This window comes from Perkinsus marinus (genome assembly GCF_000006405.1).
Source record: "Perkinsus marinus ATCC 50983 genomic scaffold scf_1104296944404, whole genome shotgun sequence".
NCBI classification, from domain to species: Eukaryota; Perkinsozoa; order Perkinsida; family Perkinsidae; genus Perkinsus; species Perkinsus marinus.
In genome coordinates this window covers 24,978-43,164 of record NW_003211409.1, presented here as the reverse complement: position 1 = coordinate 43,164, position 18,187 = coordinate 24,978, and the positions used below count along the sequence as shown (strand labels likewise).

The 18,187-nt window shown below is 46.2% G+C and overlaps 3 protein-coding genes across 3 annotated transcripts; 1 reads left to right on the top strand and 2 right to left on the bottom strand.

Moving 5' to 3' along the window:
* Positions 1–529: 529 nt before the first annotated feature.
* Positions 530–2,304, bottom strand: Pmar_PMAR001023 (hypothetical protein; the record flags this gene model as incomplete). The annotated part of the gene is made up of 8 exons (XM_002780385.1): positions 530–634; positions 678–718; positions 769–811; positions 976–1,080; positions 1,137–1,215; positions 1,278–1,507; positions 1,558–1,949; positions 2,106–2,304. 8 exons carry the CDS (start codon positions 2,302–2,304, stop codon positions 530–532), a joined length of 1,194 nt encoding a protein of 397 aa, XP_002780431.1.
* Positions 2,305–7,593: 5,289 nt separating this feature from the next.
* Pmar_PMAR001022 (Nucleolysin TIA-1, putative) lies at positions 7,594–10,804 on the bottom strand (the record flags this gene model as incomplete). Its single annotated transcript, XM_002780384.1, has 20 exons — positions 7,594–7,807; positions 7,855–7,929; positions 7,975–8,120; positions 8,176–8,283; positions 8,329–8,401; positions 8,446–8,526; positions 8,584–8,726; positions 8,790–8,898; positions 8,948–9,033; positions 9,087–9,180; positions 9,226–9,366; positions 9,415–9,544; positions 9,590–9,667; positions 9,720–9,877; positions 9,928–10,021; positions 10,082–10,158; positions 10,207–10,302; positions 10,354–10,443; positions 10,491–10,630; positions 10,673–10,804. 20 exons carry the CDS (start codon positions 10,802–10,804, stop codon positions 7,669–7,671), a joined length of 2,190 nt encoding a protein of 729 aa, XP_002780430.1. The 3' UTR covers positions 7,594–7,668.
* Positions 10,805–12,276: 1,472 nt separating this feature from the next.
* Pmar_PMAR001021 (Mannose-1-phosphate guanyltransferase, putative) lies at positions 12,277–14,042 on the top strand. The gene is made up of 10 exons (XM_002780383.1): positions 12,277–12,432; positions 12,486–12,629; positions 12,690–12,850; positions 12,895–12,990; positions 13,034–13,153; positions 13,203–13,293; positions 13,383–13,442; positions 13,497–13,625; positions 13,681–13,779; positions 13,835–14,042. Exons 1-10 carry the CDS (start codon positions 12,310–12,312, stop codon positions 13,931–13,933), a joined length of 1,122 nt encoding a protein of 373 aa, XP_002780429.1. The 5' UTR covers positions 12,277–12,309; the 3' UTR covers positions 13,934–14,042.
* The last annotated feature ends 4,145 nt before the right edge of the window (positions 14,043–18,187 follow it).

Here is an 18,187-nt window from a genome sequence, read left to right as displayed (position 1 = left end):
AAGAGTTCTACTAATACTTCAAGTACAACAAAAAGTACTTATACTACTAATCAATATTAGTAATACTTATACTGTAATCTGTATAAAACTGTATAAGCGACATTATACTGACGCCTGATCTATATAAAATATGAAAGGAAGACTATGAGCATCTCCCATTAGATCAACGCAAACGCTAGCGCGATGGGCTTGTTATAGAAACATCATGTTAAATTCCACCATTGGAAGCATGAAGTTCAAATACGAAATACACTCTAATGGGAGTTTAGATAGCAACAACGGTACCCGCTTATACAGCACGGTCCTCTAAGAACGGTGTCAACGATGACTGGAAAAATTCAACGAAAGCGAGCAAACCTGAAAAGCAACAGATTAGTGACAATAAAGTGACGATATGGTCACCACCTTGATCGCGATGGAGAAAACGCCGGAATTTCTGCAAGACGAACAGGAACTATGAAGATGACCCATTCCTGAATGAATAGAAGTATGTAGAACTGACCGGTCATAGTGTTGTTTCAACCGGTACTCAATCTTCAAGTTCGTCCTCAACCTCTCTACCAGCCCTGTCTCCATCCTCACTGTCTCTCTGGCGAGCTCTTTCGACTCTTGGAGCACCTCCCGTAGCGAAAACCTGTGATAAATGTCAAGCCGATGAAGGTTTTGAAGTTTCCTACCGAGCCAGCGAACGGCACATGATTCGCACCATCACCGTGACCTTAAACAGTGAATATAGACACGCAAAGAAACTCTCAAAGGAGGTCTTACCCGTTGCGCGTTGCTGTGTATTTCGAGCTCCTATCTGAATGACCTGAACAGCAGCAATTCAAGTCGGTTAATTTTACAACCACAGGTCATCAGTTCAACAATCATTAGTCACACCACAAGTCAACATCCCAAAACGACTCCTCCAACGAGACTAAGTTGAAAGAAATCGAGCATCCTTTCAAGTCAAAAGTAAACCGTTAAGCATACCTGTTGCTGTGTGGTATTCTGTCCCAACGGTGGTCCATTCCGCCCCGGAGATTGTGCATTCTGCCCTGCATGATTCGGAGCTGCCTGTGCTAGGCGATTATTCATCTGCACGAAAGGGGAATATCTGAATGTTCTTAAGCAACCTGAAGCTCTTGACTCACAATGCGCTCATCTCGAACGTATGGGCCAGGTAACTCGCGTCTCCCGAGAACAACTCGTCCGCCTTGGGCAATAGTGTATCTGAAAAGATGGAGAGGCGATCGATACTGATTTGCTATTCTAAGCAACGTCCTACAATTTACCTGTTGTTGTTAATCCAAGCCTCATTCTCTGGTGAAAGAGAAGCGGGTTGGAGGCGTACGACATGAAATTTAGGCCGAGATATGACTGCCACCTCCCCATTGGCAGCGGTGGTAGCCCCGGCCTTGTACCAACCGATAGCCATCCACCCGCCAGCAGTAGCGTTCACATAGTCGCAAATGCGGTCAGCCACATCCCATATTTGAACAGGACGCGCCAGCTCAGGTTTGGACTGAATTAACTTAGTTGGCTATGCCGAACGAAATTTGAGCGTCAACTCACGTCAAGTGCAACAGGATCTACGAAAACCTTGGAGAAGTTCATTCCAGTAACTTCGACCTCTTCATCGGCTCCCAGCTGCTCGATGCATACCTTCGCTTTAACCACCCAAGCATTCTTGGAGAGAACGACTTTGCAACCACACATCTTCGATGACTGGGCATCGCACAGCAAACCGGGACAGGCATCTTTGACTATGCCGAAGTCGATGATTTCGACAGTGCATTTTGGCAAGTGGAACGTTTGGAAACATGTCGCGGTGAGATTCGACTGGGGTAGGATTTCAGGGGACTCCACCACCTTGATTGGTATCAATGGGCTGCGCGTTTCAAGAACTCGAGTACCGTTTTCCATCTGGCCGTGGCCACTGCACTGCAGTAAGCAGAAAGAATCGCCTACTGAAATGCAATCGGCATAGTGGAGAAGGTTATTAGTAGACGTTGTGTCACGAGTCAATATTATGAAAGGGGTGCCGGTGCTCACTTCGGAAAAGAGGCACCACCGATCATACGAGATATCAATGGGAAGCCTTGGGGAGCCTCTTTTCTCACCAGGCTTGGTATATCTGAACCTCCCAGTCGAATCAGGCCTCTTACAATAGAGGAGGCGTGCCACCAGTTTCGTGCGACGATTCTGTCGCATCTCTTTCGCCGAACCACAACCCATATCGGGGATAGACCTCAAGGTTATGGTACGGAAACCTTCGGCAAGAGCCACGTCTTCAGCCAAGTTGAGGCAGCAGATGCTCATGGGGGAGAAAAAAACACCACAAACGGATTGGCCCCATTGAATACCACAGCAACTCTTCCAAGAAAGAAACACATTGATGGAGGAATACTATGATTCACATGCTCACCAGATGGTGAGCCTATGCCATAAAATGTGCAAGGCGGTCCACACTGTGGAGACGACTCCCGAGCCGAACCCTGGAGGTAGTCAGGCGACGGAGACCGTTAAGTTTAGTCAAAGAACTGCCGACTCGGCACTGCCGAGCCGATCTGATCGACTTGGTACTGTTGATTCAACTAGTTTCGGACGAAGCTAAGATTCCATAGTTGTGCACTCTACACAACTACACTCTTCGACCCGAAGGGTCTTCGGGACCGAGGTGGAGTTATCAATAGTAAGGCAAAACCGGAGGAATATAGATGCTGACCCATCACGAAATACAACGCGACAGATCGAGTGACAATCAGAAGCAGGACAACCACAGGAACACAATGTATCAACACAATAATCATAATCGTAGATATCAGCACCTAGGAAGGTGTCGACACTAGATGGTACGTTAGAGCAACAGCAAATCTCGATGAGTCCCCTGGGAGGGAATGAAGTCCTCCACAAGCTACTGGGGAGATGACGAGGTGGAGGTGGAGGAGAGGGTCTCATGTACAAAGTTGCGGTATGATATGATATTCTCCATCACCTTGTTGAAGCGGTCTCGTTGGCCACATTCATCATCACCATTACGGGTGAGCTTCGAGGGATTGGTGTGGTTCGGCATCATCGTCACCATCCAACTACAAAGATGTTGTACGGCTATGATACGACGACCAAGCCCCAGTGACAGCATACCTCTGATTGAGGTCATGGTATTGCTGTTGGTATCTCTGGGTGTAATCGGCGTATGTGATGTGGCGAGATATACGATCCTGATGCAGGAGTAGCACGAATGAAGAGAATAGTAGTAACCTTTAACCTACCGCATCGAATGCTATGATCAATGCTGCTGGATGTTTCAACAGTACTGATATGCTATCTTGTAACCATCGGTGATCTATAGATTACCATTACCGAGAGCTAGATCACCATGCTAGGTACATTCGTAATCATCAGTATGATCATAGTCGTCAGCCCGCCTCCGGACATACCTCAACAGCTGTAGTACCGTCCTTCTCGACGGCTGTTGTGTACTGAGCTCATCACAACAACTGTCCAAGGGGACCTATTCGCAATGGCGTTGATGATGCAAATACCCCTCCCAGACCATCACCCTGCACATGTCACAGAAGACTTTTGCATCTGCAGCACAGTCTCCTTCCCCTCTGCCTGCCTGTGACCCAATACCAGCATATCGCAGCTAACATATCAAGTACTAATGACGACGGCGGCCTTGTCCACTCCATGTACCCTACACTTGTAATCATCCTGTCCCTACTGTATGCCATGGGGGAAGGTAATATAGCTGCTTCCAGTCGATGGACATCTTTGGCATCAACAGAATCGTTGCTTGGTGAACGGCGTATAAGGTCCAAAATGGATTCTGGATCCCTGAAGTGTGTTCTTGTTTTAGATGCTGAGTTCCAAATTCATACCTCAACAGCGGATGGCAAGCTGATGTAGCCAAGTCCTCTCTGAGATGTGCCTTTGAACGTACCAACCTTGAGAGGTAATCCTGATTAGAGATCGCTCATACTCCAAACGAGACCATGCACCAGTTACCATGAATAGGGGATTGAGAGCTTCCAGATGCCGCCAGGAGGGTGAGTGATCCGTGCCTCCATTGCCTGTACTATACAGGGAAGTCTTCCATTGTTTAGGTAGCATCCCACTCACTGCGAATAGCACAACAGCACCAAGACCCCAAACATCAACCTAGCAGGATACGACGTTGAGTTCACTACCATCCTCCGAACCACCCTTCCCCTCTCACTAAGGGCCACTCAATGGCGTCTAATAGTCCTTGGATCTCGCTTGTTTGGACATTCTCACGACTCAAAGATAACTGCTGCAGCATTTCCATGACCTGGTGGGTTATTAGAGTAATGAACAGTTGATTATAGGATGGAACATACCTCAGCTGGGTACCACCCTTCCTTAGCATGCTGCTCTGACATCAACTCTATACTATCCGACTGTATGCTCCTCAATAATGAAGGGGCTGGTGTAGCGGATACGCCAACCTGCTCGCTTCTCGCTGCGAGAGCCGTTCTCACCTTGTGCATAATATCAAACAATTTCACTTTACTCATCTAAGAATAAGAGAACATCGGACATCAGAGAGATACATGGGAACAGTTACATGATCAGCCAGTCTGAAGGTTACTCTAGAGACATCATTGCGGCCACCTGGTAGGTCTACTAGTACATTATTGGCAGATAGTCGTGTATGGTACATGTTGAAAAACTAAGAGGCAGACAGCATTGGTATAGAACATGTTGATAGTAGGATAGTACATGCATCCTCTGTAGTCCAGCAGTCACGTCACGAGCTAGTATCTGGACCGTATCCCCAGAAAGGGCTGTACTAGAAGGATCTAGACGGGGGTGAATGATGAAGAAGAATCCGGTGAACAGCTATTGTTGTTGGTTTTACCAGTAGAGTCGATAGAGGCTCCAAGTCCCGCTAACATCTCATTAAGAGACATGTCACACTCCTTCATAGTGAGGATCAAAGCACCGTTACGGAAAGCACCATCGGTTGCCGTTGACTATAGTAATGTGGAGTAAGTTGGTGGTGGTGGTGACGGCGACAAGCATGGTGCTGATTTACCTCGTATATGTGGGATAGATGTAGGATGTTGGGATGAGGTGATCTGGCTAGTAATGCTAATTCCCGTCCTATCTGCCGTAGACTCAACGACGACCTTCCATGACCATATACCTGCCTCGACTGAATTGTATAGCGATTGAGCGTACTATACTACTACGGGGGCCTCGAAAGGGCTGGTAGTAGGACGAGAGGTGGAAGGGGGTATGACCTGATACACGATGAGACGGTAGAGTGGCAGGATCCTAGAGAGTACTTGATCTGGAAATGCTGTTGCCAAGTGGCACATGAACGCGTGAGCATCCCGTTCCTCGTCGGATCTACGGAATGGCAGTATCTTCGCTAAGCACTGATGATACTCATGCTGGGTCTGCTGCTGGGTCTGCTATACTATCACTGATAATGAGAGATAATAGTGTCCTACACATGGTTCATTGCCAGTAGCAGCGGTATTGGTGGAGCCTCCACGCCCCGCTCTAAAACTTAGGTCTTCCTCTGCTCGATGTACAAGGTTGACGACGGAAGACGAGGACACTCTTAAGAGACCATCCGCCTAAAAGAGCTCGCATGGTGTATACATGATAGAAGTAGTAGAAGTGATACAAGAACATCCCAATCCTGTACACTAGATGATTTGCTGCTGTTGATGATCGTCATCTCATTGATAGTAGTGGCAATCGAGGGTGTTAGTAAGTGTTGTGCCTGCAACACTTGATAATCTTGACGAGATGAGGGAAGCGTCTAGTGGCTCATGCAACCCAACTGACCACCATCTTCTTTTCTTACATGATCCAGGTTCGAGATAGTTGGACCGTCACTATTCTCCCCGTCATCCGAGGAGGACTGCTCATCATCATTATCATCCACAGCAAAGGAAGCTTCTCCAGTGAGCATGCTATTCTGTCTCCATACCATCTGCTGTCTATGATGGGCACCATATTCTAGGAAAGGGCGGAGCCATTCCCGTAGTTGATCAGTGCCTAAGGTCTTTGGATGCATGTAACATATATAGAAGGCTGGTGTTACTGAGTGGGGATGCTCTTAATTCCTCTGGGCAGTGGGCAAAGGGACAATAGTATCTATGAGGATAGTTGGTAGGTAAGATGGTAGGGTATGATCACCACCTTGTACAACATACATCCTCACACAACATCGTTTTATACACCCAAGGGTGGAAAAGGACTTCCTCCTCAGAATGGGCCATACGACAGCTACGGCCTTGTGGACTGATCGGGTACATATTGTTGTTGTTACCATGATAGGTACTAAGGTCCTCACCATCGACAGCGCATCCTCATAGGTGGCTGTAGGGGAGATTTATTATTACTCTCTGGCCTATCGGTTGGGTCAGTATCCATCATTATATATGATATAGCATCAGCATAGTGCTCACATAGTCGTGGCTCGTAACTATACATACTCATGTTGGCCGCCTTAGCCTATTTCCTAAAGCCTACCGATATTTCAGTGGAGACCTCCTCCTCCATTCAACATTATGACTGTATTGACATCTACCTGATGTAAGCATCATCACTGTACCTCATCTATAACTATTATTCTTATTACTAGAGAATAGACATTCCCCAGTAGTAGCAAATCTTTCACATGTACTAGTACGGAACTTAGCTATATCCTCATTGGATAGAATTGCTGGCAGAGCCATTGTGTAATAAAGAGATATAACAGGTTGTAGTAGATGCCTTGGAGAGAAGACAACTAACCGGAGTACTACAAGGTAAATCATCCAATACCAGTTAGAGACTCCCTTGGTTAACTCCTGTATGACATCTCCTTCCCTGCATGTACTAGTAACTCAGAACGGTTTGGGGTGAGGAGTATGTATAGTATGTACACCATGGGAAGGCGAACATCGTGGTGAAGGCTCCACTCCCGGATGCCTCAGCTAACGTTTCCCTGTTGGATGGTGATATGGTGTAAGCGTTTGCCGAAGAGCATACAGTAGAGAGAGATTGTTGAGCTGTGATGGTGTATGATACACCGTGTATCGGATTGACAACACCTTCTTAAAGTGCATTCTGTATTCTGCAGGTTGTCATACTGAGGGCATACCTGCAGTTGCTTGCACACAGTGAGTAGTCATAGTGATTGGATGTATGAGGAATAGAAAAAGAAGAGGTCGTCGTCGTCGTCGTCTGCTTTAGAGTATCTGTAGAATTGAATACCTACTCCACATCCAAAAATCTCCCCTCCTCACTAATTTTCAACTGAGCTGTGTTATAGATGTGCACTTTCGAGTGCACCATATATCACGATGTCCTATCGCCCTGTTAGCCTGACATACATGTATATGTCTATTACCAATTTATTATCCTTCCTGCTTACTTTACAGCTGCTACCCTTGAGGTTACCCCCGTTGCTGATGATGATGATCGCCCTTCGAGGATCATCTCTACTACTCGATACGTTCGTGGTGAGGATCATCTCGCCATGTGTGATGGACATGATGAGCTCGTCTCCCGTATAGATTGTGCACGAAAAGAAGTGATAACGATAAACGTGAACTCGAACTCAATACACGCATTACGGGTCAAATGAAACGTACGAAATACCGCAAATGAGGATAACAGTGGGAACGCAAGAGCGGTGAATAGGGAACTCCCTCCTTAGTGTCGTTGCCGTCGCCGTTTAGGTGATCTATCATCAGTCCTTCTCTTCTGGCCTCCATGTGTTGGGTCTATATATGAAGTACCATAGTAGTAGTCTGAGTCGGAGCAATAGGTCTGCTCATCATCTGCCATAAACCTGATCCGAGTAGCAGTAGTAGGTATGAAGCTGGTACATCTACTTACTCCTCAGGGACAGTCCATGTTACATTCGTATCACGTTCAATAGAGGGGTTCCTCACTGAGCCAACAGCAGTTGACCTGCAACACACTAGCATGATACATCGTCCACTGGCGGCCTCCTACCCTCCTCCTCCTCGTCGTCCTTGCCTCTGGGGCTTATCATCTTTGTAAAGTGGGGCATATGCATTATCACCCTCGGATGGTGGTGGCGGAGGGGGTTGGCCTCCTCCTCCTGCTGCTCCTGCTGCTCCTGCTGCTGCTGCATACATCTATTTAACAGCAACAGCAATGATAATGATAAGCTCATCAGAGTAATAACCATACATTTGTCACTAATGGATCGAATACGCCACCACCACCACCATCGCCTTGTTGTTGTCCATATCCCCCTCCCAGCAGCTGTGGTTGGTGTCCTATAGCATTGGGCCGGGTCTGAGCATAGACATACCTAGTGGAGGAGATTGCTATTACTACTACCCCTCCTGGCAAAGACCTCCTAGGCTCCAGTAGTTTAGCGAAATCAGCTCGTATGGAGGAGTTAGCTATCCGTCTGAAGGAGTGTATGGATGGAGCACGGCCAAAGACCAGCACTACATGTTAGAAATCTCCTCAACAGCCCTCTCTGCTGTTTGGTTGTCTTCGAATGTGATATAACCGTATGCTAGGGCACCATTCCTAAGAGTAGGGATAGTCTTATGACATCATGTTCTATGGCATCACTATGATCATCACCTGTCTCTATGTAGTTTAATGGCTACTACTGTACCAAATGCCTGCTGTAAAGCATCTCTGATTGCATTCTCAGACATACCATCATGTAGGTTACCAATATATATACGTGGAGTTGCTCCACGTAGATACTCATTGTTCTGGACCTAGTTACCAATACGATAATCATCATCATAGTATCTCTCTCTCTTATCACTACTACTACTCACCTGCATGTGTTTATCCTGAGCCCAATCTAGTCTGACCCTATTACGACCTATTATCTTATCACCAGCAAACTCCGCTACAGCCTTCTCAGCATCACCATCTCCCCCAAACCTGTGATATAATGGTATACTCCCACCACCGCCACATACGCCATCATCACCTAACGTGAGCATAGCACATCTGCTTATATGATCCTCTACGTAAGGCAACCTGCTCTATGCTAATACTGGAGTCACGCTCGAAGAACTGAGACAAGTGATGGATAATAATAATACTACTACTACTAGTAGTAGTATTACTTCACGTATATCCTGTTCAGTTACCTCAACAGGTAGGTTGCCCACAAATAGAGTATGCACAACATCAGGCTTCTTATCAAGTGGAGGCTTATACCTTAGATAACTAGTATTCCTGTGCAGTCCGTATGGACATCATTACGGGTGATGAAGATATCCCATATCCTCTACATAATCCACCTTGGTCTTCAACTCATGCTTAGGTTTATCTCCAGCAATATCTACCAATACCTCACCATTCAGTGCCTTCACTGCAGCATCAGCTGATTCTTCATCGGTGTACCTAGAGGGGTGTCAATGGTCATGTTAGGGTAACCAATCCCACTACTACTTCACGTATGCAAAGCCTTTTAATGCTACGAGCTTCATGCCTTCAACTACACCATATCTAGACATGATGTCATAAAACTCATCATCAGTGATGGAATTAGGTAGAGATCCAACCCATACTGTAGACGAACCTGATGGTGATGATTATCAGGTAGTGAAGGGTAACCCATTTATACCCTCTATCTTCCCTCTAGGTTCGAAGTCTCTACTATCACCACGATGTGAAGGCGGCCTGCGTGACCCCTTACCCCGTCCTGAGAGTAATACCCTACCTTAGATAGGTATTAGATATATTGATAGTAGTACCTCTGGTATCCCAAGAGGACCTGCCCTTACTCTCTCCCCATCGGCTGTTATTACTAGAATACCACTCCTCGCCCTCATCGTCATTGACATCCTCACGACCCCGAGAACGATGATACCGATGAGCATGAGCACTGTTATGCTCATCTTGCCGGTTATCTCTGAGTAGGATGCATCTGCTAGTCTACGACAACTGCCATGCCACTACTACCGGCTCCGAGCACGCCTAGGTGACTCTGCAGCATGACGATGATCAGGAGCATCATACCATCGGGAATCCTCTCTACTACTACTATGGCGAGACCCTGATCGCGATGATGATCATGATGCCAGGTGAGCAGGTACTCTTGAGCCCTATAACGTACGATCTTCTGCTCTCCGACCCCGCCCTCTACGACTACCATCCTCAACACGTTGAGTGTCATTATGGCTACCACGATGACTGAAGGGTAATAGCGGTAATCCGATTACTTGCTATACTCCATCCTACTCTATATGGGCTTCGTAGCTAGCACGTATACCACCACTAGGCTTCTTATCATCATCATCACTCTGCTGCTGCTGCTCACGCTTCACACTCCCATCACTAGATTGAATATGAATGTACTACAAGTACCCCATACACACCAAGTATCACCCCTCCTTCTTATACCAAGATTGCCCATCCCCATCCCCCCTATCTGCATCTCGTCTTGATCGGGTACGGCGTCGGTTACTGTCATCGTATCTATTCATAACTCTACCATAATGAGCCTAAAGGTCATATAATAATACTTCTCATAGCTCCCCGAACCAGGCTCAGATGAGCGCCTCTTCCTATCTCGTGTACTAATATTGTCCGATGAGGTACCAACAGGGGTGAGAGTTACTCCAACTCTACTACTATCGCCACCACCTTGACGTCGTGTAGATCCCTAATAGTCACACTACTCCTCATAATACCGTACCTCCCCTACATTATGATCATCATTATCTTCCCTTATCCGTATAGTAGTAGTGGAGCTTTCATCCCTATCACTCTTCGATGTCCGACTACTCAGCTTCACTGCAGATGGGTCCCGGGACTGTCGATCCCTAGGCGGGGACATGCTACACTGTGGGGAACCTATACTGTAATAGAAGGGTAACACCTTGTTCACTCCGGTAACAGCGTATTTATCCTCCTAGTCTTCAAGGATCTATACAGCTTCGGGTCCAATTTCATCTCACATCATCGTTCGTTTTCGCGATGGTTGAACTCTCAAACATTGAATGTTCTCGCGTATTTTACGGACAGCAACAACCTTACCTTAGTAAGGTTGGCAGAGATTACTTCGATCGAAGCTAAAGTGAAATGAGCTCACGCCCCGCATGCAAGTTTGGTGGGGAGAATCTTTACACACTGTACAGAATCAACCCGTCAGTACTCTATGTTGCACCCGTCGCTAACACTGCCAACTTGCCCTCTTATCGCCCCTCCACGAAGTCCGGGGTTGAGCAAAGGTCATTTAACGGGCTAGCGTAACGGGCAGTGTAAGGAGGAGGAGCTCACTGGTGCTAGTAAAGCGGAATAACAGCTGTGGGACCATGAATGACTTCCTAAGGATATGATATAGGGGAGCCATATATGGTAAAGCTACTGGTCATCGCCTGTAGAGGGCATACTCTAGTATCTACTTGGGACAACTCTCATATGAGGAATGATCGGATAGGTGCTGGTAGCAGAATGTACCCTTGAGCGCTGTATTCTACGACCACGATGTCCCACCGACGTGGTCATACAAAATGGCAGCGTGTAGTTACTCGTCAACATCAGGGGAGCTTTTAGGTTGCATTCACGAGTTGATGACGGAGTGGTTCCTGGGCCGAGTGAGTCATGTAGGTAGTCTACATTTGCTCATTACGTTGTGTATAGTATAGTGGAGGACACCGCTATCAAATTCTCTACGAGCTTGTGGTGGGCTCTAAGAAGGCTCTTGTAAATTGGCTCCATCTTGATGTCATATTCCGTGGTGTTGTGTAGATGTTAACTCCCTGGTAAGGGAGGAAGATGTGTCTCACTGAGTCACACCCTTAGTCGTGGATACTGAGCTAGGTATCGATATCAGGATGAGGTGCATTGCTATGACAAGCATGTCGAGGCTATAGGGGTATGTAGTGAGGCTATCCTGTTAAAGTGGCCAGCCTTCAACAATGCCGTGTTGATGTCACTGCTGCCTTGGTGGGCGTACTATGGGGTCCCGTTGTGTGTAGTAGTAGTAGTAACATGAACCGTGCTATCAATGGTGAATATCCTTATTATCACACAGTGAGCCACTGAGGGCAGCCCTTAGTGAGGACCATCCGGGAGATCTTAGTATGCTGGAATATCGAGCACATGCGATGACTGTGGATACTACCCATTTAAGGGGTAACCTACAGTCCCGTGGAGCATAAGCCTAGATCAGCTCCTCGCACATGTAATCTCAACCCTCTCCTTGTCTGATTACCCGTATGTAACCACGTAACAGTATTGTGTTCCAGTCGGATTAACTAGTTCTCCTCTGGTGTATCACTATCATCCTCAGCGCCGCCAGTTTTTCTTACTCTACTCCCGTCTAGGGCCCTTGCTGCAATGAAATGCTTGATCCTAGTCGGTGGTTACGGTACAAGACTCCGTCCACTCACACTTACTAGCCCCAAATCGTTGGTCCCTTTTTGCAACCTACCCATTGTGGAACACCAAATAGCTGCTGCTGTAAGGCTGCTATACCAGCAACCTACAGTAGCATACGTCCCTACTGTTCATAGGTAGAGTGTGGTGTGGATCATGTCGTCCTTGCTGTGGGCTTCCAACCTGAACATATGCAACATGCCCTCAAGGAGATGGAGACCAAGTATGGTGTGAAGATAACATGCAGCATCGAGACAGAGCCGTTGGGCACTGCTGGACCGGTACTTCCCAGAAGGAGGAGGCGGCATGTAGCCTAAGTAGGATTATCCATTCTTTTGCAGTTGTACCTGGCCCGTGATATCCTACTATCGGACGATGAACCTATATTCGTCTTTAATTCGGATGTTATATGCGATTTCCCCTTGAAAGACCTGTTGAAGTTCCACAAGAGCCATGGTAAAGAGGGTACCATCGTGGTAACCAAAGTGGAGGATCCATCCAGGTAAGTAGACTCAGTACTCCCTTTACCATCTCTTCTATACCCAGGTTTGGTGTGGTAGTCTATGATGAACTGACTGGTAAGATAGATCGTTTTGTTGAGAAGCCTAAGGAGTTCGTAGGAGACAGGATAAATGCTGGCCTGTAGTATTCACATACATGATCATACCATCATCATCTGTGGCAGGTACATCCTATCTAACTCGGTCATAGAGCAGAGGATAGGTCCCCGATTCATGATGATAGAGACTGATGTATTCCCTCAGATGGCTACTGATGCTCAGCTGTATTGTTTCCAACTTGAAGGGTCGGTAGTACCAGGAGCTGTTCATCAATCCTGAAGTATCTGATAGTAGGTATTGGGCAGATATAGGGCAACCTAAGGATTACCTTAGAGGGATGAGCATGCATTTAAACTTCCTATCCCACAAGAATGAGGATAACAAGGTAAAAGGAGAGATTGGAATTGGGACGAAGAGCTGGAAGGGTGCATGTGGTTGATGCTGATAATATCGTCGCTATTAGTGTTATCTCAGGTTACTAAGACTCATGAGAAGTTGGCACGGTCCCTCCCAGGCGTGGAAATAGTCGGCAACGTGAGTCTATGACGCAAGTCATACATGCTGGTGATGGTGGTATTCTCTGGTTAGGTATTGATAGATGAGAGTGCCAAGATAGGAGAAGGCAGCAAGCTAGGTCCTGATGTGACCATAGGCCCAGGTGTTGTCATTGGTCGAGGGTGTCGTGTAAAGGGCAGTGCTGTGATGGATGATGCTGTGGTATATACACTTTACTTGCATCGTATTCCTATTATCATCATCATTCTATTATTAGATTTCCGATTATGCTACTGTTTTTGGATCCATTATTGGATGGAAATCACGTATTGGTAGTTGGACTCGAGTAGACCCAATGACTGTTGCTGCAGAGAGTGTAAGCAGCCTCTAGCATTAACGGATTAAATAGGACTTAGTCTTGTCCCTTTTAGGTTGACATCAAATCAGAATTGTATATTAACGGAGCATTCCTCCTGCCCTTTAAGGGTATCAAGGACTCTGTACCCACTAATGGTCAGATCATTATGTGATGATCATCATATCCGCACTAGTAGTGCGGCACTACTACCGCCAACCTCAATCCTCATCACCCAATCCATTTAGCTATGTATCATCCAATAAGGGTGACCCAGAGATGCTTATCACGCTATACCTAATCCGATCATCGTTAACGTTATTGCTGCTGCTACTCGTGCTCTGTGGTGTTCAGTAATACGTTCATACCTCATATCCTGTTGTGTTGAATGAGAGGCTTCATATTCAGATTGTACTAGGAATTGCACGCCTAGTTGGTTTCGTGAATGTGCACGCAAGGATTGTGTCGTGGTGTCCCTAGCTTTGTCCCCCTCCACAGTTGAGTGTGTTTTCTCCTCTCTCTCCGTTTTATCTCCTCATTAAGTGATGATAATGAAGGCTATCCTGTCGTCGTCCCTCGGTCTCATTGTGAGTGTATTGGCAGATAACTCAACATCAGGGTTGCCTTCTACTATAGCACCTACGACGGGATCTGCTACAGGGAACAGCGTCACCACAACATTACTACCAACAACAACAACTACCACTCCAACAACAACTCCCACTCCAACAACAACACCTGTACCAACGACGGTGCCACCACCAGAGTTGTACTGCCCAGCTGGTTGGTGCCGTGACACGATGTGGTTCCCCGGTAGTCCCTGCATTACACCTGATCCAACTGTGCTAGGTCCTTGTTGGGACTCCTATTGTAAGGCTAATGTTGTTTTCCCGACTTCTGTCCCCACTGGTGGAATCGTCATTGACCCCGGTCAGGATAAGGGTTCCTATTGTAAGTCTTGGCAGACCCCCGCTGGACGTGTATGCTATGGTAATGATACTATTGCATGCGAGTGTGATTCCTTCAATTCGACATCTACGATTACTGCTGTCCCCGGTTCACAACCAAGTGGATGGTTACCTGCTGTAAACTGTTCATATCCTCAACCTATTACAACAACAACGACTTTGTCACCACCTTGGAATCCTTTTGATCCAACTGATCCGGATAACAATAATGGTCAAAAGACGCCTCCAGCTGTGCCCCCACCACAGCCTTCGAGTTCTGCTTCTCGCCTCATTGATGTCAGCTCTCTCGTTACTACACTATTCCTTCCTCTTTGTATTCTAGCCGTTATTCTGCATTGAGGGGCGATGTTGAACAACTAGGTTGTTGTTGTTGTTGATGTAACTATGATGATAGTGCTATCAGGTAGAGCGACATGAAAGGAGTTTTTAAGTGTCTCCTTCTGTTCTCTTGAGTGGTGTGGACATCATGGTTACTATATTGGGTGCTCCGTGTCGACCGTTGAAACGGTTCTGTTTGCTCTTGTATTATCATCATCATTCTGTTATTATAGTAACTGTTGAGGAAATTATACGCGTTTTACCCTGATACTACACATAATGTTGTGATGTACACTTACTGGAATGTCCTCAACAAAAAGGGTTCCTCTGAAACGGAAAGTTCGATGTTAGCCTGTGATATCACTACTGCATTGAACGGTGCGTTTGGTCTGCTGTTCTTCTACTTCTTTCCATCTAGTAGTAACCTCCAACGTAGATTGCTGCTATGACTGTTGCCTAGATAATCATTCTGTTGTGATGCCTTGGCAATGGAGACTAACACAAAGCTTGAGTTACTCAATGACAAAGGCTAACGAGCTTATATCATGACATTCATCATTAACATCATTGAGTGATTAAACTCCAATAGCGGCTGCACGGATCGCATCGTTACTCTCTGGTCCCTTCAGTGTTCTCTAAGCAGTTAAGAGTATACGACAATCTCGATATATTCAGGTTGTCTACTACCATCATCTCCTCGTGGGCTTCTTTGGCTTGACGTGGCATGGTACTGAGATCAGCTAGATATCTATGGGGCCACTTCGACATGATGAGTCATTTGCTTAGATGTACCCTTTATCGCTCTCTTCAGCCAGACGTGTGAGGTCTTCCTTAGCAGCGTCCTCCCATCCATTGAGCCCACCAAGGGATCCGCGGAGTGCATCTATAAAGCGACGTCGTGGTCGTCGTGTTACAGCGTACATCCACCATTAGCCGTATACCTTCATCCTTCCTGATCCTCCTCTGTAAACCTTGGCGGACCTGAGTGACAGAGTGATATTAATATTGCGCGCGAATAAACAGTGGTATACTTTGCTGAAGTCTATCTGCACAGGTTCCATATGGATTGGGCTTGGTAGAGGTTTCTCCTCCTCGTTGTTATTATTCGAGAGCAAACCTTTCTCCTTGAGTACATGCATGAAATGACCCTTTTGTAGGACCTTCTTTCCACTATGGACGGTGTGGTGGTGATGATGATGACGAGAGATCTCCGTACCAAGAGAAGTTAGTACGTTAATGATCTGAGGATTTTATTATTGTATTAGCAAAGTGCATTAAGTTCACTCACAGAGAGAATGAAAACTTGACCGACGAAAGTGGTGATCATAATGGAGTAGAAAGTGGTGTTGTGGTAATAGCTGAGTGAATGAGCAAGTTAGCGTACGACCATTTCTTCCCGGTCCTTTTACAACACAACACACAGGTAGCAAGAAACCCTACGACACTCTGATTACACACTGCTTCTGGGATATGCTAATTTATTCTGGGTCTCTACCATTTATATCTCGAAACGGTATAGTGTTGCTAAGGAATAACGACTTGTTCCACGACCACACAGATATCACCCCTACTTCAGGGTACTTCAATCTACAGGATGTATACGGAGGTAATGGAATGTAGTAGTGGACAAAAGGATCCGGCTCATGTACGATATATAATACTCCTTAACAATACTTAGGGCGTAATTATACATCACTGGGCTGTGAACCCAACTACTAAATACAGACCCAGTGTGGATTCAGTGGTGGAATCAATTCCGACCCATATTTGATGATTCCTCCCCAAAGGGTACACGCCAGAACTGCCCTTCGATGAAGAGGTGAGCATCAGTTACTCCTTGCCATCACCCTCCTATACCCTGTGATGTACGGTATATGAGAGTATCACGTAAGGTGGTGACGGGAATGAGGTATGCCCTAGGGGCCTTGATCCCTGAAACATAGGCTATGGGGGAAAGGATTAGTGATGCATTATGGACATAGCGAGTAGCATAGGATAGGGGATCCAACACAGATAAAGATGGGTGTCATAACAATGAACCGGAACTCAAGGCTACTCCTCAGGGAGTGTCCAAGGCATAGAGCAGGGAGCACTGACTGACCTCCCAGTGGGGAGGCTACTTTAAAGCTAAGAGAAGGGACCGACCATAGTCGAATTGAGCCAACCTGCATCGTCTATCTGTCATCACATGAGGGGGTATGTGAGGACGCCACTATACCTAATAACTCAATACTACTACGTACCATTATAATGTATCATTAGAACCAATCAGAGTTCTCAAATTGAAACAATGAATAGAGCTGGGAGTACGCGGTGATAGCGATCGATAGCCCAATGCCCAGCAATGAAGAGAGAACCATAGTCAACTAGCACGAGTAGCCTCGTGGTATGCGTCTATTCATACTGCTTGGCCCCGCTTCTTGGTTATCGATAGAGCGTATATACCCAAATACATGCTTATCTCTTCCATAGAGTCTGTTAAAAATCTGATACATACAAATGACTAAGGAACGCTCGAGGCAATGTCACAATACTTCCAGCTTTTATAAATCAGGAATCCTAGATACAGTCCCAAGATGACATCACTGTGACGTGGAAAGAGTTGTAAGTAGTCTATCACGAATATGATGGGTAATGGTACCTAAGGTAGTGTGGATGAGCAACGATAATATCACTATCTACCAAGAGGGAATGATATCTGGGATAAGTCATCCTCGTCATACCACATAATATCATATTATTCGTTAGATAGGTAAAGGCGATGCCTAAAGATGTTAATAATGGTAAACAGATAGAGCCTCCATCTACCAAAGGTTCCTAGGACGAGTCTAGGATGAACTGTTGGTATCAGGGTCCAGAGCATGCCACACACCATAAGGGACATGACGGGGATTAATTGCATCATCGCAGTATGCTGAGATAGGAATACATTAAGAGGAGGTATCTATCGTGTTGTGTATCGGCCACATTCCCTACTCACTATGTGCTTTGCATGCCTGGCCACATTAAACATAGCATCAATACTACCATATACAGTAACGCAGCAGTTGAATATCATAATATAGTCTATGATCTCGAGGTGGAGGGATGGTATAGGTTGTATATGCCATCTATAAAGAAGACGGCTCATAACAGGGCTAGAG